This window comes from Gracilinanus agilis, chromosome 1 (assembly GCF_016433145.1).
Source record: "Gracilinanus agilis isolate LMUSP501 chromosome 1, AgileGrace, whole genome shotgun sequence".
NCBI lineage: Eukaryota > Metazoa > Chordata > Mammalia > Didelphimorphia > Didelphidae > Gracilinanus > Gracilinanus agilis.
In genome coordinates this window covers 722,001,067-722,025,904 of record NC_058130.1, presented here as the reverse complement: position 1 = coordinate 722,025,904, position 24,838 = coordinate 722,001,067, and the positions used below count along the sequence as shown (strand labels likewise).

The 24,838-nt window shown below is 40.2% G+C and overlaps 1 protein-coding gene across 1 annotated transcript in view; it reads right to left on the bottom strand.

Annotated features, from left to right (window-relative positions):
• Positions 1 to 2,283: 2,283 nt before the first annotated feature.
• Positions 2,284 to 24,838, bottom strand: part of LOC123243432 (cytochrome P450 4F2-like) — a 41,602-nt gene continuing 19,047 nt past the window's right edge. Inside the window, exons 2-12 of the mRNA XM_044671547.1 lie at positions 22,577 to 22,721; positions 19,972 to 20,025; positions 19,510 to 19,637; positions 18,513 to 18,634; positions 6,159 to 6,429; positions 4,977 to 5,043; positions 4,588 to 4,717; positions 3,753 to 3,886; positions 3,248 to 3,312; positions 2,869 to 2,948; positions 2,284 to 2,610 (exon numbers count right to left, since the gene is read on the bottom strand). Coding sequence (XP_044527482.1) covers positions 2,400 to 2,610; positions 2,869 to 2,948; positions 3,248 to 3,312; positions 3,753 to 3,886; positions 4,588 to 4,717; positions 4,977 to 5,043; positions 6,159 to 6,429; positions 18,513 to 18,634; positions 19,510 to 19,637; positions 19,972 to 20,025; positions 22,577 to 22,721 — 1,407 coding nt within the window. The 3' untranslated portion in view covers positions 2,284 to 2,399. The remainder of the gene's footprint in view (positions 2,611 to 2,868; positions 2,949 to 3,247; positions 3,313 to 3,752; positions 3,887 to 4,587; positions 4,718 to 4,976; positions 5,044 to 6,158; positions 6,430 to 18,512; positions 18,635 to 19,509; positions 19,638 to 19,971; positions 20,026 to 22,576; positions 22,722 to 24,838) is intronic.

Here is a 24,838-nt window from a genome sequence, read left to right as displayed (position 1 = left end):
CAAAACTAGCTAAATGGTCAGACTTAAAGAATAGTCAATACTTCATCTTGGAAGAAGGGCTCCAGTGAAGTGCCCCATCATCAGCTCTGTTCCATTAAACGTGTTATCAGATATTTCACTGTAGACTTATACATTACAATTATCCATTTTGCATATGACACAAATTTGGGTGTGATAGTTACCACATTGGAAATTTGCAAAAATCCCCGGGAAGCAAGAACAATTAACTGAATATAACAAGATGATGGATCAAGATAAGTGTATAGTCCTACACTTAGATTCAAAAAAATCAACTTCATATAACATGGTGGGAAAGAACACAAGAGATTATATGACAATATCTACAGGGTTTCATGAATTTCAACTACAAAATGTGTCAGTACTCTGATATGGCAGCTGAAAAAGCTAAAGTGATCTTGGGCTAAATAAAGAAAGGCATGTCTTTCCAACAATAAGGAGAAGAGTCTGGTTGTATTTGCTCTAGGTCAGATCAAAACTGGCTTATGACACTCAATTCTGGATGCTATGGACAATCTAAAGAGTGTTTAGAGGAAGGGTCCAGTATGGACCATGTCATATAAGAATCAGCTGAAGAAAGCTGGTATGTCTAGGCTGGGACATAAAACACAGGAAAACATGGGACCTATCTAGATAGTTGAAAGAGAAAGGGGACTTGTTCTGCTTGCCTCCCATAAAACAAAACTAGAAACAGTCAAAGGGAGTTGCTGAGAAACTAATTTAAGTTTGATATAAGCATTAGCTTCCCAACTAAGAGTTGCCAAGAGTGAAAAAGACCACTTCAAAAGGTAGTGGGTTCACTGACTTTAGAAGTTTTCAAATGAAGATATGATGGGCTATTTATAGTGCAAAGTATATTTCTGCTAACTTGAGTATTGGACTAGATGCCCTCTGAAATTCATTCCAAATCTGAAATCCTATGATTCTCTGATGGGCATTGCCTAAGGTTAGATAATCATTATTATCTGGTCTATTCTGTGTGCAGCAATACCTATTTTGGTTGGCATTTTAAAAATTCAGAATAAAATAGGAAAAGTCTCCTACAGAAGGTAGGATATGAACAGAATCCTGAAGGGGGCTAGGGGACAAAGATGCATGTGCAGAATATTCTAGTAAAGAGATAGCCAGTAGGCACAGAGTCAGAAGATTGAGTGTCATGTCTCAGGAACATACTGTATAATGGTATAGAGAGATTGCAGAGTGAATGAAGGAGAAAAAAAGTATAAAAATACAGGAAATGTCAGAAAATAATAGACTGTGAAGGTCTTAAAATGCTAGACAGGATTAGACAAAGGATAACAAATTTTAGCAAGGTATTTGAGTTTTTCATTATGTTCTTTTGCACAAAATAAAGGTGTAATCTTAATGATAGTGTAGCTAATTCATTCTTTTTAAATATCCAGGCCTTTTGCTAGGGCCTAAAGGCTTCAAGGAATAGAAGTATGCCTCCCTAAGGGGAATTCACTTAGTTGGGAGGAATGGGATCTCTTGTGAAAGGGGCACCATCAGCAAGGGGTGCCTCTGAATTAACGATAGGAAGCTAAACATAAAGATAAGAAATTTAGTGACATGTTAGGAAGGCTGCTCTCACTGAATAGCAGCCTCAGCTTTCAAGGGTTCAAATTTAGTTTTTGTAACATTTCAGTATGGCTTATCGGAATTTGGGAAGGTAACTGGGAAAATAAAATATCTTTGAATTAAAAAAAGAAGTGGAAAATGGGGCGATCAACAGCATTCAGAAGTGTCAGGATACATAAGTAAAGAATTTCAGAGGAGTGAGAGGTAGAGAAAGAGGGGGATCATTTAAGAGAAAGGGGGGAATTTCAGAATGCAAATGGAAGGATTTAAGCCTCAAAATAAGAAATCAATCCCTGTTCAAGGGCAGGAAACAATAGGAAATGATGAAATATGTTTACATATTTGAAGTTTAGACAAAACTTCAGGGTGTCTTATTGAAGGATAACAAGTACTTACATCAGTGGATGAGATCATCTAGTTTACTATGCTCTTGCAGTTTGTTATAGTTTGTTTCTCCTTCAGTAGTGCTTGGGGACTTTCTATTTTTAGGCTATGAGGTAGATGGGAAAATAGTCCAAAAAGGTGTTTCAAAATAGTTATGGTTTCCATTCCCTCCCCTGTCTCCCCCACCCCCAAACCCACCCCCATTCCTATATCCCTCATGTTTCTTTCTGGAACTGAGAAATATGGATTCCTAGCTTCTCTTACCAGCCTCTACTTCAAGGCAAAAAGACACAAAGAAACCAATTTGCAAGATGTAAAAGTGCTTTTATTCAGAAGACTCCCAATCAAGATAAAGGTTACTAAAGGGGCAGGCTGTCTCCATCCATGTCTGGGTCCAAGGCTGAGGAAATGCCCATCCATCAGTCCTGGGCAGTTTCTGGGATGCGGATCTCAGGGATGGAAGGATGCTGCAGTGGCTCCACCCTCAGCCACAACCCATCCTCTGTCCTGAGGATCACTTCTGGCTTCCTTCGGGGAGGATGTTCATCAGGGAAGATTCTGAATCGCAGTAGGGTAAGAGCCAGTGCAACCTTCAGCTCAGCCATGGCAAAGTTCTGGCCAATGCAGTTCCTGCTCAAGGGAGAGAATATGATAATCCTCAGGCCTTGATCTCAGCCTTATTCTGTCCTCCCACCATCACTCTTGTGTACATGGGTGCATATCCCACCACACACACACGCACACTGAGGATGGGGCCTCTATATCTCATGGTGATAGGGATAGGGATTGGGGTCCAAGGGCAATCCTCCCTCAAGTATTTGTAGATGACTGCAAAAACCCAGAAAGATACGGACATTTCCCCAGGAGTTCAGAGTGTCATGACCTTACCTGGGTCCAGCTGAGAAGGGCATAAATGCCAAAGGTGACATCTGTGTATTATTAGGGTCAAAACGGTAAGGGTCATAAACCTGGATAAGAAGGACAGAGCTAGGATGATGGGGATAGCCCAGAGCTATATGCCCATCCCATGCAGATAGACTTTTACCAGGAAGGCAGATCATGTTTAAGACAAAGAGACCACCTATAAGGCAATAGACCATCCACTCTGAGCAGATAAATATAGTCTCTTGCCTTCATAGCTCTGGTCTCTAGAGGCATGACTAGACTTCTCTTATCATTCATCCTAGATTAGGAGTCAACCCTTTGTCATGAGTGTCCCTGACCTGTAGGTCTGGCCAAACAATGTGAAGGGGGATGGAGTAGGTACCTCAGGGTTGGGCCACACAGTAGGATTGTGGTGGGTTCCAAAAATGCTGACCAGACAAGTGTTCCCTGTTAGGAAGGAAAAGACAGAGGCCTAATATGGTCTGTGAATTCTCTACATCAGTGGTTCCCAAACTTTTTTGGCCTACCTCCCCCTTTCCAGAAAAAATATTACTTAGCCCCTTGGAAATTAATTTTTTTATTTTAATAGCAATTAATAGGAAAGATAAATGCTCCTGTGGCCATCACCACCCTCCTGGATCGCTGCAGCACCCACCAGGGGGCGGTGGCACCCACTTTGGGAATCACTGGACTATATTCACTTGTCAGTGTTCCCCTTGACCCCATTCTTCCCCCCCAACCAACTTTCTAAATATGATTCTTTGGCCACGTCCTGAAGAAAATCTGATACTGCCTCTCTACCTTCCACTACACTGCACCCCTAGATGCAGCTCTTATTATACCTTACTCCCCCCTCACTGTGTCTTGCATGTCTGGGTAGGGGATACCTTTGGGGATAATGCGCCCATCAGGTAGTTTGATGTCCTTGGTGCATCGGCGAGCAATAGCAACAACTGGTGGGTGCATCCTCAGACTCTCCTTGATACACATAGTCAGGAAAGGCATCTGGGACAGGTCATCCCTGGAGAGAGCAAATCCATCATGGTGGTTCTCAGACACACAATCTCACACAGAGAGAAGATATAACAAAATCATGACATTTTGGTCTAGAATTTCCAGAACTGGAGAACAGTGGGGATTGGGAACCCTGACAGAGGTGCTCAAAGAATAGAGAATAAGGGAGGCCAGGATGTGAAGTGGAGTCTGGCACAGAAATCTCCCTTTCTTTTAGTCCTGGGTTGGATCTGTGGAGTTATCCAAAATAAATATCAAATAGTCAGGAAACCCTTCTACTTTAAAGTATCTTCAAATCTGCCTGTGCTAGAGGAAAGTTGTTTTGATAGCCAAGGACTGTCATCTAAAGAGGTATAACTCAAGCCAAGCATATGTTAGACTTGGGAATGTTTCTTTTTGGGGGGGGGGGCCTCAGCTGTGGCAAGGGTGGTCAGTCAGTTGAGCTCCTAATCACCTCTTCTATAAGAGCCCTTTGTATGACTTGGTAGCCCAGAAGACTAAGTGCCAGACCTGAAGACGGGAGGTTCTGGGTTCAAATCTAACCTCAGGCACTTCCTACCCTTGGTGACCCTGGGCAAGTCACCTAACCCCAATTGCCTAAGCCCTTAGCACTCTTTGACTTAGAACTGATTCTTAGTATTGATTCTAAGACAGAAGGTAAGGGTTAAAAAAAAAAAAGGAATCCTCTCAATCTCATTCCACACTGACCATTCAATCTCCTCTAGCTGACGACCCTTCAGCAGTTCCTGTATTTCCTGACGACAGCGGTCCTGATATTCCTGGTGCTGAGACAGGTTATAAATGGCCCAAGACAAGCCACTTGCAGTTGTATCATGCCCTGGGAGGAAAGGAGAAGATTCCAGAGAAGTAGCATGGGTGTAAGGGGGTGTCCATCATTGAACTGCAGAGTGAGAGGGAACATTACCAACACACTAAAATCATCTCAGGCTCTGAAGGGACAGGCTAGCCCTAGTCAAAGGAGGAAACAGTGAGATTGCTATCAGGAATAAGATGTGAATGGACTTCTTAAGGGGAAATCCCATCTAAATCCCCAGCACCTTCAACCCCAGACCTTCCCACTTTATCTGTCCCCATACCTTCAAACATGAAGGTGTCAGCCTCTGCCCGAATGTCCTCATCTGATAGAGCGTTCCCATCTTCATCCTGGAAAAATACAATATCTATGGGTTCTTGGCTTCCTTCCCTCCCATGAGCAGCTCTACCCAGGGTCCCCTCATCAGCATCTCACTAATCCTAGGCTCTACTGATATTATCATGTGTCATACCTAGAATCTTTGAGCCCTATCCCAAATGCTTAGCATACGTCATACCTCCATAGCCTTTTTTTTAGAACTGTGCTTGTTTATTAGAAAAATCATATCACTTTGCTATTTAAACGTGTTATAACTTCACTACAAATCAATAACAAACAATAACCAATTTTCAGGCATCTTACCTCCTAACAAGTCTTTTCCCATCCTCCTTAATATTCTTATCTCGTATTTGTACCCTAGAAAAATTCTAGATGTTTCTAGCATATCTAGACCTTCCTTTGATATGTGTAGAAGCAGCTTCAATTGTACTTCTAGATCAGTGATTTCCAAAGTGGGTACTACCACTCCCTGGTGGGTGCTGCAGCGATTCAGGAGAGCAGTGATGGCCACAGGTGCATTTATCTTTCCTATTAATTGCTATTAACATTTTAAAAAAATTAATTTCCAGTGGGTTAAGTAATATTTTTTCTGGAAAGGGGGCGGTAGGCCAAAAATTTTAGGAACCACTGTTCTAGATAAGTCTCTAAGGTAGGGGATTAACTTTGATATACCTAGAACCACAGAAATATTGGTGAATATATATTACAAATATATGTAAATCCTATTATCTAACCTGGTATACCTCAAAATAATTACTGAAATATACCTAGATATACTTAGAACTCCTTTCATATACCTGGAACAGACTAGAAATAGAGCTAGAGGCTATTTTACGCCCAATCAAGGGAGAAAAGTAAAGAGATATTTCCATCTCCAAAGAAACACTGTTCTATCGACTCAGTAAAACCTTATGTCTCTCAAAGTAAATTTCCTTTTAAGAAAATCAGGTCAGTCTCTGTTGAACCCTACTCTACAATACGAGGTTGGACTCTGTGGCATATATTAGAGTTTTACAAATCTGCCTCTGGCACCCATGCCCTTCATCTTCCCCTGGCTGGCCTCCCTGATCTTTCCATGGTTCTTCAAGGTTTCCTTCCCACTTCTATCTATAACTCTAATGCTCACCTTGGCCAGTAGTAGCACATCTATGAAGTCCAAGGTCTTTCCTTTTCTCTTATTCCTAAGGAAGGCCTCAGAGCCTTGTTCAGCAAGGACACGACGCCGATTCTGGATGACATCATCTGTGAAGACGTGCACTAGGTTGCAAGCCCTAGAGAAGCGTCTCCCTTGGCTGGTGAGGTGGTATAGACTATCCCAATATAGGAGTGGCTGATTGTTGCGTCTTGACACAAGGGCACTTAACTCCAAAATGGCAGAGATGTAGGAACTTGGCTTCCTGTGCAAAGAATTGGGGCAGGTGCAGGAGACAGACCAGGCAAAAACCCTGAGAGAACCCTGGCCTTTCAGATTCCACTTAGCTCAGACTAAACTCCTTAATGTCCCTCCAAATTAACCCCCTTCCTACTTGCCTGCCCTAGTCACTGACATGACCTCTTCCCAGTTTGTCACCAAGGCTCAAAACTTCTCTTGGTCAAAATCCATTTTGTTCTTCCTCCATAATATATAAACACAGAATCTCAGTTAGAAAAGGCCTCAGATCTAGGTCAGAGATATCATCCACTCTGCTGCTTTTTGCATTTTCTTTTTCCTCCAGAATTCCAAGGAATGTCTTCCTTTTTAAACAAAATTTGTTTAATAATCAAAGAGGACAAAGGTTCTTTTGATGTAGGTATGGGGAGAGGTAGGTAGGTTGATGGACAGCCTTTAATTATTTACCATTAATTAAAGATGTCTTGGATGTTCAAGGGATGGGCTGAGTAATGAGCTCCTAAAAATCTATTTATTACACTGCCTGATCCAGCTCAGGCTGTCCCTGATCATAAGAGACAACCATGGTGACCTATATCACTTTATTGGTTGTGATGCTGGTCTAACCAATAAACATGATATAATCAATAGATATATTCTTATCCAAAAAAGAAACAAAAAAGGCCTAAGAGTTCATGGTCCTCCTGTACCTGAATAAGAATTCCCTCTACAGTAACCTTAATATGCCAGTGATGGAAAATATGCCTCTTAGAAAAGGAAATTCCACTCAAGATAACTGTAGACAATATAATATACCTGGGGATATACCTACCAAAACAAACCCACCAACTAAATGAACATAATTACAAAATACTTTTCATACAAATAAAGTCAGACATAAGCAATTGGGGAAAAATTAATTTCTAATGGAGAGGCCAAGCTAATATAATAAAAATAATAATCCTGACTAACTTAATTATCTACTCTGTACCATACCAATCAAACTACCAAAAACTATTCCAAAGATTTAGAAAAAAAATAACAAAATTCATCAGAAACAACAAAAGACCAAGAAGATCAAAGGAATTAATGAAAAAAAGATGAAGTGAGCTTATTCATTCTAGATCTCAAACTATACTATAAAGTAGTAATCATCAAAAAACCATCTTAGCTGGTACTAGCTAAGAAATAGAGTAGTGGATCAATGGAATAGGTTAGGTAATGAATACCCAGTAGTTAATGACCATAGAAACCTAGTGTTTGATAAATCCAAAGATCCAAGCTTTTGAGGAAAGAATTCACTATTTATCAAACACTCTAGGAAAACTGGAAAATTGCAGATCAAAGCATGCCGTCTTCCATTTTATTTCCTTCATGAGTTTTTTATTGTATGGGTGATATGTGTCATCTGTCATGACATGAGCAGTATGGAACTATGTATTGCATGAAAACACTGGTATAACCTATGTCAGACTATTTACAGCCTCAAGTAGAGGGGAAGGGAAGGAGGAAGAGAATCAGAATCATAAAGTATCAGAAAACAATTGTCATTATCCATTTTACTTATCACAATGTTCTCCATTTCCTGTTGACTCATAAATTCCTCTCTTATCCATAAATCTGATAGGTAGTATTTCCCTGCTCTAATTTACTTATGGTATCTCCTTTTATGTCTAGATTATGTAACCATTTTGATCTTATCTTAATGAATTGTGTAAGATATTGGTATATACCTAGTTTCTGCTAAACTAGTTTCTAGTTATCCAAGCAATTTTTTACAAATGGTGATTTGTTATCCCAAAATCCTGGATCTGCTAGATAATTTTGATAATTACTGTCCTATAATATAACTTAAAATCTGGTACTGCTAAACCTTCCTTTATTTTTTTTTCCATTTTTGGTACTTTAATTGGGATGACATTGAATAAGTAAATTAGTTTAGATAGGATTGGCACTTTAATTATTTTGGCTTTGCCTATCTGTGAACAATTAATACTCCTCCACTTACTGAGACCTGACTTTATTTGTGTAACCACTCATTCTTTAAGATTAGGTTATTTAGTCTCAAATTAGTTTTTACGTTTTGCTTCCATGGTCTCTTATTATATATAATTTTTATTGCATTATGATCTGAGAAGATTTCATTTAATATTTCTGCTTTTCTACATTTAACTTCAATATTTTTGCAACCTGATATATAGCCATTTTTTGTGAAGATACCATGTGCCACTGAAAAGAAGAAATACTCTTTTCTGTTCCTATTCAGTTCTCTCCAGATATCTATAATATTTGACCTGTCTAAGATTCTATTCATCTCTTTAACTTCTTTTTTAATTATTTTTCATTAGATTTATCTAATTCCGAGAAGGGGAGATAAAAGTCCCCCATTATTGTTGTTTTCTTATCTGTTACCATCTGTAACTCATTTGTTTTCCTATACAAATTTGGATGCTATAACATTTGGTGTATATAGATTTAAAATTGATAATACTTATTTATCTATGGTACCTTTTAACATTATATAATTTCCCTATTTATCTCTTGATTATATATATTTTAGTTTTAACTTTGTCAGAGATCATGATCGCTATCCCTGCTTTCTTTATATAAGCTGAAGGATAGTATATTGTGCTCCAGCCCCTTGTTTTTTCTCTCTATGTATCTCACTTTTAAGTGTGTTTCTTATAAACAACATATTGTCAAGTTCCGTTTTTCCTCACTGTTTGTCCTTCTATTTCTTTCTTTCTTTCTTCTGTATCCTTCCCCAGACTTATCTTCACCTAAGAGTTCTTTTATTCCCCATTTCTTGACAGGTATTCTCTTCTCAGTATCCCTCCCTTTTGCTATCCCCTTTCCATTTTTTCTCTTAATATACTCTTTCTTCTCTTAGTCCCTCTGTTCCTTAAGGGGCTTTCCTTTGCTTAATCCATCTCTTATCCTATCCCAGTTTCTCCTTTATCCCCTTCCCTTTCCCTCTTGTTTCTCTGTATGTTATGAAGATTTTTACCCTTCGTATTGTGTATGTAGTTCTCTTCATCTTAGATCTGATGACAGTAGGATTCTAGTAGGGTTCTTGTACTACCTGCCCTCCACTTCCTCCTTCCCCTTTCCATAGCATTTCCTCCACTCATTCTTCCTTCATATGGAATAGCCATTCCACCCTACCTCATCCCTCCACTGCCTTTTTGGTCCATTCCATTGCATTCACCTTTACTTCATGTTTTCCATTTATACATATCCTCAAAATACCCAGGCAATACTGCCATTCCCAGGGGCCCTGACATTTTCCCATACAAGAATCAAACATTTTGACCTTTTGGGTGGCTAATAGTCTTTCAACATTGACTTTATACATTTCTTATTAGTCAAATTGTCTCCCGAGTACAGGATTTTCCCCCAAGAATAGTTGAAATTCCTTTAGTCCTCCAATGTCCCTCCCCTATCTGCAGCAAAGCTTGATGTATTATCCTTAGAGTCCAGTGACTCTGTGGTATCTGCTCCCTCTATCTTCAGCTATGAACTAGTAGGGGTCCCAGAGGCAGAGGCTATGGCAGTTGCTACTTCCTCTGCTACTGCAGCAGCTCTTCCTGCTACACAGTAGCTCCTAAGGACCTTCTCTGTGGGTGTGAACTCCAGTAGTAACCTCCTGGATGTAAGTTTTAAAGCTCTGCAAACAAAGTAAGGTAGCTAACCCTCAGGAGTTGTATTATTGAGCTGCTATGGAACTAGGACTAGGGAAGTCAAAAACGTTCCTCCCTAGTTGTCCCTGACTTATTTAGCTTTACCATCAACTTCTATCTGCTTTTTCAGCTTTTAGAATTTATTCTGTGGATTTATTTTTGGTTGTTCATAGGGGGTGTTAGAAAGGCAAGAAAGTTAAACCCCTACTCTGCCATCTTCCCACCATGATATATGGTTGTAATGGAATATTATTGCACCATAAGAAATAATGAACAAGATGAGTTGTTCAGAAAAAAAAAACTGGAAAGACTTATATGAACTGATGCAAAGTGAAGTAAGCAGAACCAGGAGAACAATGTACACAGTTAAAGAAATATTGTACAAAGATCAAGACTGTAAAGGACTAAAGTATTATCAACAAAGCAAATCTCCAAGATATCTACGAGGGATCCATGATGAAAAATGCTATCCATAGCCAAAGGAACTGTTGGAGTCTGATTGCAGATCAAAGCATGCTGTCTTCCATTTTATTTCCTTCATGAGTTTTTTATTGTATGGGTGATATGTGTCATCTGTCATGACATGAGCAGTATGGAACTATGTATTGCATGAAAACACTGGTATAACCTATGTCAGACTATTTACAGCCTCAAGTAGAGGGGAAGGGAAGGAGGAAGAGAATCAGAATCATAAAGTATCAGAAAACAATTGTCAAAAATTGTTTCTACATAAAATTGAAAAGACAAAACAGAAAAGAAAGAAGGAAGGAAGGGAGAGAGGAAGGGAGGGAGGGAAGCAAATTTCTTTCCTCTTTCCAAAGAAGCAAATTTAACTTTTTGACACTTCTAATTATTGGGAAGAATTTTTTTCCTTGCACCATACTTAAAACAATCTCTTTACAACTTCCACTCATTAATCCTTATTATGCTTTCTGAAGTCAATAATGACAAATCTAATCATCCTTCCCTAAAAGAATCCTCTAAATACCTGTGCACTCTGTGGATTGTGGTACCAGCATGATATGGCACCCACATCCCTTTTTCCTTTCTCTCTGGGATGGTTTCCTCATTGCAACTGGCACTCATATTGGCAGGCCTAGGAAAATAAAGTTCATTTGCAGAAGTGCACCTTGCCAGGGCCATCCATGCTGCTACACTCACTCTGAGCCTCCTGCCAATGTTTTCCATTTATACAATTAGTCACAATGTCACCAGAAACTCTAAAACATGAAACACTGACTAGCTACAAAGGCAAAAGTAAGGACAATCAAAGCATTATTCAACAGGAGACAAAATAATAAGCAGAAGAACATAACAGTTCACTCACAAACCTTGGGTTAAACTCTTCTACCAGCATACAGAGGTTAGGAGAATTAGTCCAAAATCACAGAAATGGGGGCAGTTGGGTGGCTCGGTGGATTGAGAGCCAGGCCTAGAGATGGAGGTCCTAGGTTCAAATCTAGCTTTAGACACTTCCTAGCTGTGTGACCCTGGGCAAGTCACTTAACCCCCATTGCCTAGCTCTTACTGCTCTTCTGCCTTGGAACCAATATACAGTATTGATTCTAAGACCGAAAGTAAGGGTTTAGAAAAAAACAAACTACAGAAACCTATTAATGAGGAGACAGAGCAGGGAAACCCATGTGCCCAAGGTAACTCATGACTGGATCCCAGACACTGATGTTCTTTTTCTCATTAGAGAACAATTTCCAATGCTCTCATTGGGCAGGAATACTCCTATTACAGACCTAGATACTCTCATGTTAAACAAAGCCACTTTTTTGGAACTTGTGGACCATGGAAGCAGCCTTAAGCTCTTTCAGTAGACAACACAGTTATACTCTTTCCATGACATGCAACACCTTTAAGTCCGGAATCTGTAGAGTTTTATACAGCTGCTCTCTGGGCTATGAAGAGCTACTACCTCCCCATATAGAAAGCTCAGTAGAGGGCAATGCAGACCATGCCCCTAAGGATTTCTGTCTCAAGCTGTAGATGATGTTATCTAACAAGAAAAGCCCAACACGATCTTTAAACCACTGCAGATTTTGCTTTCCTCCAGTCAGCTCTCTTCCAAACAAAGCAGCTCCCAGAGCAGCTGTGGAGCCTGTCTTTTTTTCAATCCCCTTTAAAATTGTAGATGACACTAAAGAACAAGGCAAAACAGCTGGGACAGCTCCTCACTCACAGCAGAAGAGTCTCTTTTTCTCTAATCAGCTCCCAGGAGCAAAGCATTTCTCCACTCTCTCTCTACCGCCCCTTCTGCCCCCCACCTAAGCTCTACAGAGGGGTGGTGCAGGCTCTAAACTCTACTCAGATTTTGATTCATCTACTCTTCTTTCCCTTCTGATTTTTCTCACTTCTATGTTTCTTTCTTCTCTCTGCAGCTCCTCTGACCTTTCCTTCTCAGGCAGTGTCTACTCTCAGTTTTGATTCTCTGACTTCATTTTTTTTAATTCTCTGACTTCTAATGCCTCAAATCAGAATCTTGTCATGAGTGATATTTAAGTTGAAAAACCTAAAATCCACATTTTCATGACATATAGCATAAATTGTTATGAGACTAAAATCTCAAAGCTTCCCAAGGAGTTCTGCAATGCAGAGTTTTTCATAGACAAAGGCCTGACAATATTAATATTCAAATTAGCTGCTGGAAAAAAGTGGTTGCAGCAATCTCAAACATCCCTCAGTTCTTTTGCATCCAGATTGCTTTCAAACACATCTTCTCAGTACTTTTATTTGAAAGACTATTTCCTCTTCGATCCTCAAAACTATTTGTGTTTCTTCAAACCGTTTTCCTGTGTTTTTCCACACAAAATGCCCTTTTGTTTCCTTTTTCAGAAAATAAAATATTCACATAAGAAGAAGATTGCAAACTTAGCGCCCTTTCCCCCTCCCCACTCTACTCCATCCCAGGCTGTCTTTTCTCAAGGATAAAACATCTCCAGGGCCTTCAACATATCACAATATCACAATATGGCACAGTCTCTAATCTCTTAACAATTGAATTACCCTTCTCTGGACCCTACAGCTTTATAACGTTCAAAATATAAAATCCAGAACCAAACCTAATACCTGCCTGATGAGGGCATTTTATATCTCTCTTTCCACCCTGACAGCCATTAAACTCTTGTAAGGTGAATGTTACCTTTGATTATCATAGCCCCATACCTTCTGACCCAGCCATGTCCCCCCCACCAAAAAAAGGGAAAGACTGAGAAGATACTTTTTTTTTAACCCTTGCCTTCTGTCTTAGTATCAGTTCTAAGGCAAAAAAGGCAGCAGGGGCTAGGCAATCAAGGTTAAGTCACTTGCCTGGGGCCACAAAACTAGGAGTGTCTGGGGTCAAATTTGAACCCAGGTCTTCCTGACTCCAGCCCTGGCATTCTATCCACTCTGCTGCCCCAAGAAAGTAGGTTTTTGGTTTGTTTTTTTTAAAAAAAGACTGTGCTTGACCATCCCTGCTCATATCTTTGGTTTTTATTGTTCTTTAACATCTCCAGTTGCTTGAACACAACTCATCTCATAAGCCTCACAACACCAAGAAACAAAAATAGATGCATAATGAAAACTACTAGATAGGGCTTTGCTGCTTTCCCACACAAAGGCCTCACCAGATTCCTTGCTTTCTTATCAACATAGTTAGGCTATATAATATCCCAGTCAGTTTAGGAAAAATAGACCCAGATTTCTGAGAAGGAAAAGACCCTTCTAGGAAAGGGCAGATAACTTCAGATGGGAAGAGAGAATGGCAACAAATATTGCCTTTCTGCCCAACTGAACAGCTTTGATGGTTATACCAATGTCTGCGCTAATGATTCCCAACTTTCTTTTTTAATCCCAGCATATTGTTTTCTGCCATAAGGAATTCTAGCACATTGCTGGAGAACTAAAAGCCTTATACGTACATAAGCAATTACAAACATGAAGGTTTATCTAATAGAAATTCATGGCATGATTTTTGAAAACTAGATTAGGTGTCAACAAAGTAGCTCAGTGAATAGAGCTCTGGAACTGGAAGCAAAAAAAAAAAAAAAAAACTTGAATTCAAATCTAGCCTCAGACACTAGCTGTGTAATTTAACCTGTTTGCCTCCATTTCTATTAAATGGGATAACAATCATGTCTTCTTCAAAGGGTTGGTGTGAAGATCAAATGATACTATATAAATAAATTTGCTTTAGCAAAATGTCTGGCATATAGTAGCCACTATATAAATAATACTGATTCCTTTCTCTTCTCCCTTTCCAGGCCTGTCACCCCATATCTAGATTATGGCAGCTGCCTCCTAACTCTTCTCGCTACTTCCAATTCATCCTGCACAGCTACTGTTGTCAAATTAATCTTCATAAAAAGCTTCTTTACACATATCAAACCCCTGCACCAAAAATTATAGAAGCTCCTCACTGGCTACAGGATAATTATTTAAATGATCCTTTTCTATAATGCAATTTACATATTTTGAATTTTAAAAAATTGTAAAAAATAGAAACTCAGAAATTCAGTCTTCTCATTTCATAAGAGGAGGTGGCTCTCCTCCATACCAGAATCTAAAATTGAGTTCAACATCTTCGGCATATGTCAGAGCCTGCCCCCTCCCTTTTAAATGTTTCTATTGAAAGCAATCCTTACTCCCCTGCCCCAGCACCCAGGCTTGAAATTTCAGGCATCTTAGATTCTTTGTTCTGACTCACTCACCGACCTTATAAATTCAGTCAGTTGTCAACTCCTATTGATTCTACTTCCTCATCTCTCATCCTTTTCCCTTACTTTGTGAACACCCCATTTAAATTCTATTCCTTTTTCACTTGAATTACTGGGCTTCTGATTGGTCTTCTTCCTTCTAGGCTCTGAGTCTCTTATCCCTACTTCAAGGCTAAGAAATAAATCTTTCAAATGCACAGTTGTAAATCTATTACTCCAAAATCTCCAAAGGCTCCTCATTGCCTACAGAATATAATATAATATCTAGCCTGGAATTTAAATGTCTCCACAATCAGCCTTAAAACCTATTTTTCTAGCCTGATTGCATTCTCTTCCCCTTCACATACTCTATGCTACAACTAAATTATTACTAGCTAATCATAGATTTTGCCTTTCTTTCTGGACCACAAATGGCTTTTCTTTGACTTTTCAAGCGTGCTGACTCAACTGGGCCTTAATCTTCCCTTCAAAACTTCCTGTCAGGGGGCAGCTGGGTAGCTCAGTGGATTGAGAGCCAGGCCTAGAGATGGGAGGTCCTAGGTTCAAATCTGGCCTCAGACACTTCCCAGCTCGGTGACCCTGGGCAAGTCACTTGACCCCCATTGCCTACCCTTACCACTCTTCCACCTATAAGTCAATACACAGAAGTTAATGGTTTAAAATTAAAAAAAAAAAAAGAACCAAAAAAAAACTTCCTGTCAAGATGGTTGAATGAAAGGAAGGCCACTGAATTCCCATATACTTACTCCAGGAATACCCTAAATACCAAATAAACCAGACCAAATAATGTTCAAGAAATCCAAGAGTAAACAACAGAAAATTACTTCTTTGATTTCAGAATGGCACAAAAGTCATCCAGAAGTCTGTGGGCAGTAAGAAAGTGGGTTCTCCTAGCAAAGCAAGTGCCAGTGTGACAGGAAACAGGGCATGCCTGTAAAACTATGTCTAGAGACAACAAGAGTGAAGGGCTCCCCTAAGAAAACCTCAGCTCATAGTTATGCCTTCCTTCTCTGAACTCATCTAACCCTGAGCTAAAGCATACAGTCTAGCCCTGTACTTCATTTCAACTTTTACTTTAGTGAAAGTTCTTTGAAGGCAGAGATTGTATCTCTACCTAACATGATCTAGAGTGTAGAGCTGAACAAAAATATCTGGTTTTACAGAAGAAAAACAACTGCTTGAATACATGGGGTGATGGGGATATTATTGGGGATGTAGACACTAAATGATAACTCTAGTCCAACTATCAATAATATGGAATTAGGTCTTAAACAATGATACATGTAAAACCCAGTGGAATTGTGCATCAGCTAAGTGGGGTTGGGGGGGGGGGGTTGGGAGAGGGAAAGAACATGAAATATGTAACTAGGAGAAAATATTCAAAATAATTTTTTAATATCTGGTTTTGACTGAGCTCAGGAGAATGAGAAAGAACTGTATAAGGCTTGATTGATCTTGTTACCTACAGAAAATTGAGAAGAACCTGATTTATGGGTTGAGAAAGTAGGTGATATGAACATCATCATGCTGGTTCAACAAGGAAGGCAGTACAGTTGGTACGGGACTGTCGACACAGCCCTGATGGGGGGCGGCAGGTTGTAACTGGTGTATTAAAGCAGAAAGAAGCAGACCATTTACTGCTTGAAAGCTAGCCAAATCATGCTACCTAGACAGAACTGACAAGTGCTTAGAGAGAACCAGAGACAAGTATGGCATCATGGAATGGCAGCCTAACTCTAGGAGTCTAAATACTCTTCCTTCGCATCCTTATGTATCCTCACTGCTTATTTATTCCTCTAGGGTCAAGGGAATGTTGTGCGCTGGACTGTGCTGCCAAGCTACCTGAGGTCTTATACTCCAAGACATTTCTAATAGATCGGGGCTTTCCTCCATTCCAAGGTCAACATCCTCCTTAGTGAGCAAAGGCCATGTTCTTCCACAGTTCTTTTTAAGTCATCCCCTCTTTCCTAGGGTACATTTGAGGCAGATGGTGTAGAACTCTGAAAACTGACCTGGAAACCTCACAGTTTTGCTCCCTACTCTGCCTCTCTCTAGCTTCTGTTTGACCCTAGATGCACTTATACCCATTATACTCAGTTCCAAATAACTGAATTCCTTGTTTTTGTTCAGTTAATTCAATGGGGTTCACCTCCTTTTTGGGGTTTCTTGGCAGAGATACTGGAGTAGTTTGCCATTTCCTTCTCCAGCTCATTTTACAGATAAGAAACTGAGCCAAACAAGGTTAGGTGACTTGCCCAGGATCACATAGCTAGTAAGTATCCGAGGCTGGATTTGAACTTAAGAAAATGAGCCTTCCTGACTCCAGGTCCAGCACCCTATCTACTGTATCATCTAGCTTCCCCTAACTAAGTTACCGTTGTTTCCTAATGTCTGAGTTGGGACAATGTATTGACAGCAACAATAATAATAACCTTTCTAGGGGACAATGAGGTGGTTCAGTGAATTGAGAGCCAGTACTAGAGATGGAAGGTCTTGGATTCAAATCTGACCTCAGACACTTTCTAACTATGTGACTCTGGGCAAGTAGTTTAAACCCCATTACCTAACCCTTACCATTCTTCTACCTTGGAAGCAATATACAGTATTGATTCCAAGATGGAAGGATTTTAAAAATGATAATAATAATAACAACAATAATAATACATTCCTGAAGCACTATAAACTTTACAAAGCTCACAATAAGCCTGTGATTCAGGTAAAATGTTCATTACTATCCCCCTTTACCTATGAGATATTATCTTAAAACCTAGATTTGAAATCAGGTTGTTTTCACCCCAACTTCACTTTTCATAGCACCTGTGTTGCTTCCCTTTTGGCATGTCTCTGGAACTGGAGTCCTGTCTTGTCTCTAATTCTTCCTAGGATCTGCTCTCCTGACCCTGAACCCCATTCTCCCTTGTACAGTCCTCACCACTTGATGCTTCCTATCTGCATGACTGAATCCATACCTAGGGCCAGTGCTTCTTGACACCATAGTCAGTAGACTGACTTCTTTTACTTCGTCAAGATCACAAGGGTCAACCCTTCCATGAACATTCTCATGTTTTCCTTCCCCAGGCACTGACTCATCCAGAGGATCTGTCTGGAGTTACTCACTGACTGGTATTATCACCAAGAAAGCTCTCATGGAAACATCAGTTGTCCATAAGTGAAAAAAAGGATCCAGAAAGAGTGGCAAATAAGGGCCTCAATCCCAAAAACTTATTTATGCTCGTTTTATAGAAAATTTTTAATTTAAATTTTGTCTCTCCTTGTAGATTATAATTTCCTTGAGTGTGGGAACTATCTCATTGATATTTTTGTACTTTCAGTTACTAGCATAGTACCTGGTACCCAGTAGGAACATGCATTAAGTTCCTACTACACTAGAATTGTTGTATTAGTAAATGGTTGATGATGAAATAGTCACTGGTACCTTACCTAGTACTGGGGAAAATGCTGAAGGCAATATACCTCCCTCCAAGGTAGAGGACCAGGAATGGGGTTGGTAGGGTTTCGATTATTAAAGACACATATAACTATTCAGCTATAGGGCTTCCATGGAAACTGGAATCAGCTTTGATTTGCCCTTCTTCCTCTACTGTCTTAGATCTCATCCCTGACAGTAAATGTTCCCCTTCAATAGAGTTCTTCCTTCCCCTGTACCCTGTGGCTCTGTCACTTCCATTTCCTGAGACTTCAAAGTAAAATGCTTGACTGGGACTCACTCCTGACAGTGGCTGTCATGACTGAAGACACATTTCTGCAGGCTGTCCAGGGTCATGAGGCTGATGTGCTCAAATACATTTAGCCGGACATTGCCACCAGCACACAGATGCCGCCATTTCATCTGGCCAAAGAGAAAAAATCCAAAATGTGAGTCTGAACTCCTTCCAGAAGCTGAGCTCTTGGCATGAGCCTCTGCAAGATCCCAGAGAAAGCAAGAGAAAGACCTCTTTTTGTCATGGCTGAGGAGGAACCAAGTGGGAACTAGAAGTCACATGCAGAGCTCTCCTTGGGGTTAGAGGGAGTCATTGGTTGAAAATCAGGGGAAGTAAGATCCCAGCTGTGCTAATGTATAAACAACTTTGTGTAACCTCAGCAAATCACCTTATTTCTCTGGTCCTTCAACTTCCTTACTCATCTATAAAAATGGGAATGATTGACACTGATTTCTCTGCCTCAAAGAATGTTGAGAGGAAATGAGTTCATGGAGAGAAAACTGAGCTGAAAAAGTAAATCCTGGAGAGGACTCATGATGGTGACCATGGGCTCTGCCCCATAGCTTCAATCTGCTTAGGCTAAATTCAGTGAAGAACAGCTGAGAGACATAACTAGACTTTTTTGCACCACAAATGATGCTTGAGGCCAAGTGAACTAAATACATCATCATTTGGATCTCAGGGGAGGCAGTATTATAAAACTAAGGTACAATTTGGGGATGAGGATATGAAGCAGGGTATAGCAAGACTTTACCCAAGTCTACCTTTGTTCACTTTCTTCTTTACCTTATTATTCTTGCTAAGTTGTAAACTCTGTTCATTCCTTACTAAAGCTCTGAAGCAACCTCTAATTTCTTTTTTCCCCCAGGAGAAAAGCCTAGGTCATCTTGCTATAGTCATAGAAATGATCAAGCCTGTTATAATAAGAGTTGGTCCAGTAGGTAATTCACTCCATGTAGGTTCCCAGACTTCCCCCATCTACCCACAGCTTTCCCAGTCTTACATGCATGATGTCTGTGGATTGGTTGAAGAACTTTACGTAGGGCTTGAGGATGTCAAAGTGAAAAGCCGGGGTCAGCAGGCGTCGGTGCTGGCTCCATTTGTCCCCATTACTCAGAAGCAGCCCATCCCCTGGGGGAGAGATGTTGGGAGAAACCCATGTCTAGCCCACAATAATGAATTACCCAATACCATCCCCCCACCCACATATCCCATAGTCCCCACCCCATTCTAGGCCCTAACCAATTCCTTTACTTATTCCTATCCCTAAATTCCTCACCCACAAACACCAGCCCTCAAACTCATCATCACCCAATAACTAACTCTTCCGGGATTTTATTCTCCCCTAAGACAATTGATACTCAGTCCTTTAATTCAAAGAGCTCCTTGGCCGAAGGCAGCCTGAGCACTTTCTCTTTGGATGTCTTCTCAGTTCCCAGTGCTTCTGTCCTTGATTATCACTCACCCAGCCAAGGCTCGAAGAATCCATAGAAAAGCTTGTCCTTGGGTGCAACACTGGCTGTTGAGGCATATGTATTATTCAGGATTGGGGTAGGAGGTATAATGACCATATGGGGAGGACAAGAGAGGAAATGTACCACAAAATAAACAAGAGAGAAGAGAAGGGAGAAGAAACCAGTCTCAAGCTGGACTTGAAAATGGGACTGGAGCTTATTTCACTTTGCCATTACCCATCCCCAAAACCAAAATAATCTCCTTCTAAATCCAACACAAAAAGGATAGAGAAAGCAGATAAGGAGAGCAGAGAATGGAGTAAAAAGCAGGGCAAAGTTGCATGCAGGGAAAGAGCAAGAGGCTTGATGTAGGGGAACAACCTGTCATAGCCTGATACACTAACTGGACAATACCCAGAGAAGGACCCCAACTTGGCCCAAAACACCCTGGGAATGGTCTAAGCATGACCCAAATCTGGTCTCTCATTCCTTAGACACCACCCAGACATGTTCTCACAGATGATTAGTAGATAAAGCTGACTTTTCCAATATTTCCAACATTTCTACTTTTCTGACTCTAAAACTCCTGGTTATTCTTCTCCTGGCTATACTTCTGACTCTAGATTATACCTCTCAGATGTTTGTTCATGCTGGAACTTCCCTCATCCTCTGTGACCTCACCCTCTAATATTCCTCCACCTCTGTGGCCAGCCTTCTCCCATGCGTGATTTCTGGGACCTCTATTTTGAAAAGGGGCTCAGGCCTGCCATCCTTAGGCATTCCTCTCCTGACTTGGTTTCTGAATCTCCCTTCCTTCTTTTTCTCTCCCCTTTTATATGCTATCTTTCCTCACTAAAATGTCAGTTTCTTATAGTGAAAGACTTTTTTTGCTTGTATTTATATCCACTCAGCACAGTACCTGGCATTTAGGAAATAGGAGCAATTTATTAAGCCCTTACTATATGCTGTGCTGGACACTGAAGACACAAAGATAAAAACAAAATATTTCATCCTCTTTAGGGGTTTGAGGGAGGCAGGGACAAAATGGTGAGAGCCATATGTACACAGATTATACATACATATGTATAACATACATATACATATGGGGGTGTTTAATTGTGGTGTTCTATGATTCATGGCCACATGGCACCACCAGAAGAATATTATTGTTTTAAAAAAAAAGATGGATTTTAGTTTCAGGGAAAAGCTGGCATCTTTGAAAGCTCTACACAATTTACCAAAAGAAATGTAGATTTTGTTTTTTCTCCCACTTCATTTTTCATTTGACCTTCGGAGAAGCTAAACTGAACTATAATGGTATCTGCATTTGGTGGCTATGGTCCTTCATCATCCAGTGCTATGATTCTTCTAGCCCTAGGTCACCTTCCCCATGGGACAGAGGGTAGGAGAAAGAATCAGGGAGTGGATTCAGAGGAAAAGACTGGAGGGGAGAGGAGTTCCCCTGCTCTCTTTGAAACAGAGTATATAAAACTCTCTGTTTGGTTTTCAGAGCCCTTCATAACCTGCCCTCCTCTCCAGCTTCCCTGATGTACAATCCATACCCCAATTCCAGGTCTTTTCACTGGCTATCTCCCATGCTTGAAAATGTTCTCCCTTTTCATCTCTACCTGGTTCCTTCACTGTATTCTTTCATTATTTTTAAACCCCTACCTTCCATCTTAGAATCAATACTATGTATTGGTTCCAAGGCAGAAGAGTGGTAAGGGTAGGCAATGGGGGTTAAGTGACTTGCCCAGGGTCACACAGCTAGGAAGTGTCTGAGGTCAGATTTGAACCCAGGACTTCTCATCTCTTGGTCTGACTCTCAATCCACTGAGCTACCTAGCTGCTCCCACACTGACTTCTTTCAAATCTCAGCTAACATCTCACCTTCTATAGGAAGTCTTTCCCTATCCACCTTAATTAGTGACTTCCCCAGTTTATTGTTTCCACATATATGTATGTATGTATGTATGTATGTATGTATGTATGTATCTTGTTTGCACACAGCTGTTTACAGATTGGTTCCTTATTAGACTATGAGCTCCTTTGTATCTCTGCTGCTTATCACATTGCCTAGCATATAGTAGGTGCTTGATATTTTCTGACTTTCCTCTGCATCCTGAATATTCTGGGTATTGCATGGGACTTTCTGGCATTGAGCCCCTCATCACTGCTTTCCTTCCTCCTTCCAATTTCTCTCTATCCACTTATCTCTCACTTTTAACCTCTCTCTTTCTTCCTTGTCCATTGTCTCCTTTGTTCCTCCTTCCTAATTTCCCCCACCATTTTCTTCCTTTTCTTCCCCTTCCCCTTCCCCTTCTCCCCCTTCTCTCTTTCTTCCTTGCCCATTGTCTCCTTCTTTGTCCCTCCTCCCTAATTTCCCCCACCATTTTGTTCCTCTTCTTCCCCTTCCATCTTCAACCCTTCTCTATTCTCTCTTTTACATTTAGCAATTCTTAATCCCTTCTGCTCCCAGGAGAAGATTAGTTCTCAAGAGCAACAACTATTTGCTTTTTCTTACTATATAAGGTGTTTTATGATCACATATGTCTGTGGGAGGGTTGGCAGGGATAGGTGTTGCTATGGTAACGATGACCTTTGGGGTTTCCATACCTGAAGCTGATATGAGAGGCTTGATGTAGTCGGGATGGCAGATGAAAACAATTGGGAAGAAGGGTCCACCCCACATCAAAAAGACCTCCCTGAAAACGGCCACAAGTTGAAGAATACGCTTTATGCCTTCTTCACTGGGTTTGATCTGTAAGCAATACAACAGGAAGAGTCAGCACTTCTAAACAGCCCTTTAAGGAAAGGTCAGACCTCTCATGGTCAGTGAGTGGGATGAGATAACAATGGCCTGAGAATTCCCCGCTTACAAAAATAATTCAGAGTCAGAAGGCATGAGTGAATAAGCAGCAGTTTTATTGTCTTTTCGTGAAAAGGAAAAATATCCTAATGGCAAATGCCAAAGAATTAAACAAAAATCTCCTATATATATATATATGTATGTATATATATATATATATGAATCTTGTTATAAGGAATTTCTTAATTTCATTTATCTTGTTAGAAGCAGAAGTTTCTAAGTTAGAGAAAGTTAATTAATATATCACTCAGGCTCTTTAAGAGCAGAAGTCTTCTAAATAGTCCTGGATCACTTTAAGAGGGCTATCATAAAAGAGAGGAGGGAGTTGGCTCTGGGCTCCATCTTCTCTGGCAGTCTCAGAGAACAGGAGTGGCTGTTTGGAGCTCTCTGTCAAGAGGTCTCTCTCTGGCAGTGGCTGGTGGCCGTTGGAGCTGAGAAGAACAGATTTAAGAAAGCTGAAGAAGGAAAGACTTACTACTTCTTGTTAAGAGTCTAGTTACTGAGAGGTTTTCCTTCTCAGTACTCTGAGACCTATTCTCTACAGCGCTTTGAGGGAAGCTGCAGAACTGTCTGTGTCTGTGTGTGACAGGCTGCTTCCTACTGACAGATGATAGAAGAATTTCTTAAGGAGTTCATTATAATTTAAGTTCATCGTTTAGCATAGCTTAGTTAGATAGAGAACATTAATATAAGATAGTGAGTGTAAGTTTAAGTTAGGTCTGCACTGCAGACAAAAAGACTCTGCAAATAAAGCAAGTAGATTTGGGGGGAGGTTATTTAGAATTTTAGAATGAGGTTAAGAGATATCCTGTCCTATTCCTACCTCCTAGTTTCCTACCTCCGATTTCCTCTCTCTACCTCTTCCCATAGAAGAAAATAAATAAGGGTTGTATCAAACTGCTTCTGACCTTCCATCCACCTCCTGAAGATAGTTTAACCCTTAACAACTTTAATTTATTATAACAGCTGGGCATTACCTTTTGGCTATCAATACTCAATACCATCATTAGAGCATTTATAATTATACAAGCTTTAGCTTTTGACAACAACAATCTCTAATTGCAAATCTTCTTCCACTTCTTCCCTTTCCTATCATCCTGTCAGATTCCCGTTCCCAGAATCATAACTTACAGTGTATTTGTAGGTATCTAGGTTTGAGGAACAGTGAAGTAAGATAAGTTCAAGGAAAACAAAATGCAAAAGAATATCCTGTCTCAAGAGATAAAGAAAGTAACTGAATCAGGAGCCTCTGTGTTCCTTGTTATCAATCATTCCTTTCTGGCTCTCTCTCCAGGACTTTTATATAAAAGCAACAAACTAACCTCCACATCCCCTTTCCTAGTCAGGATAAAAAATAAAAACTGGGTGCCTCTGCCCTGAGAATATCAAGGTCAGACAAATATTTTACATTAAGAACCACACACTTAATTCCATCTCACTCAGTCAGGAAAAGACTGATAAGTTTTTCCTAAGGGTCATCTCCCTGGTGCAACTAGCATAAGAAGGTATATGGCATTATAGTGAAGAATTCAAGTCTCATATGGAATCTCAGCTTTGAAGGGATTCCAGCAGCCATCTAATCCCATACCCACTCAAACAAGATTGTCTATTAATGTTTTGTCTATTGATAACAAACTCAAGTAGTAATTGTGGTTCTTCTTAAAGACCTCTAGTGAAAAGAAACTACTGCATTCCCAAGGGAGTTTACCCCCACTTAAAGAAAGCCATTATTGATAGGAAGCTTTCCAAACATCAAACTTAAATCAGTCTCTCTTTACTTTCATTCTATTAATCCTAGTTCTGTCCACTCTGGTCAAGTAGAACAATTCCAATTTATCTTCCATGGTCTCTATACCATGACAGCCCATTAAATATTTGAAGATACAACCTTTGCATCTAGTTCCTCAGAAAAGCATATTATAAGAAAAAGTTTGGCACAGAAAAGGTTTGGAATGTTGGAAAGCAACTTTGAATGACAGGAGTGGCAGTTGGAAGGAAAAGCAGAGGCT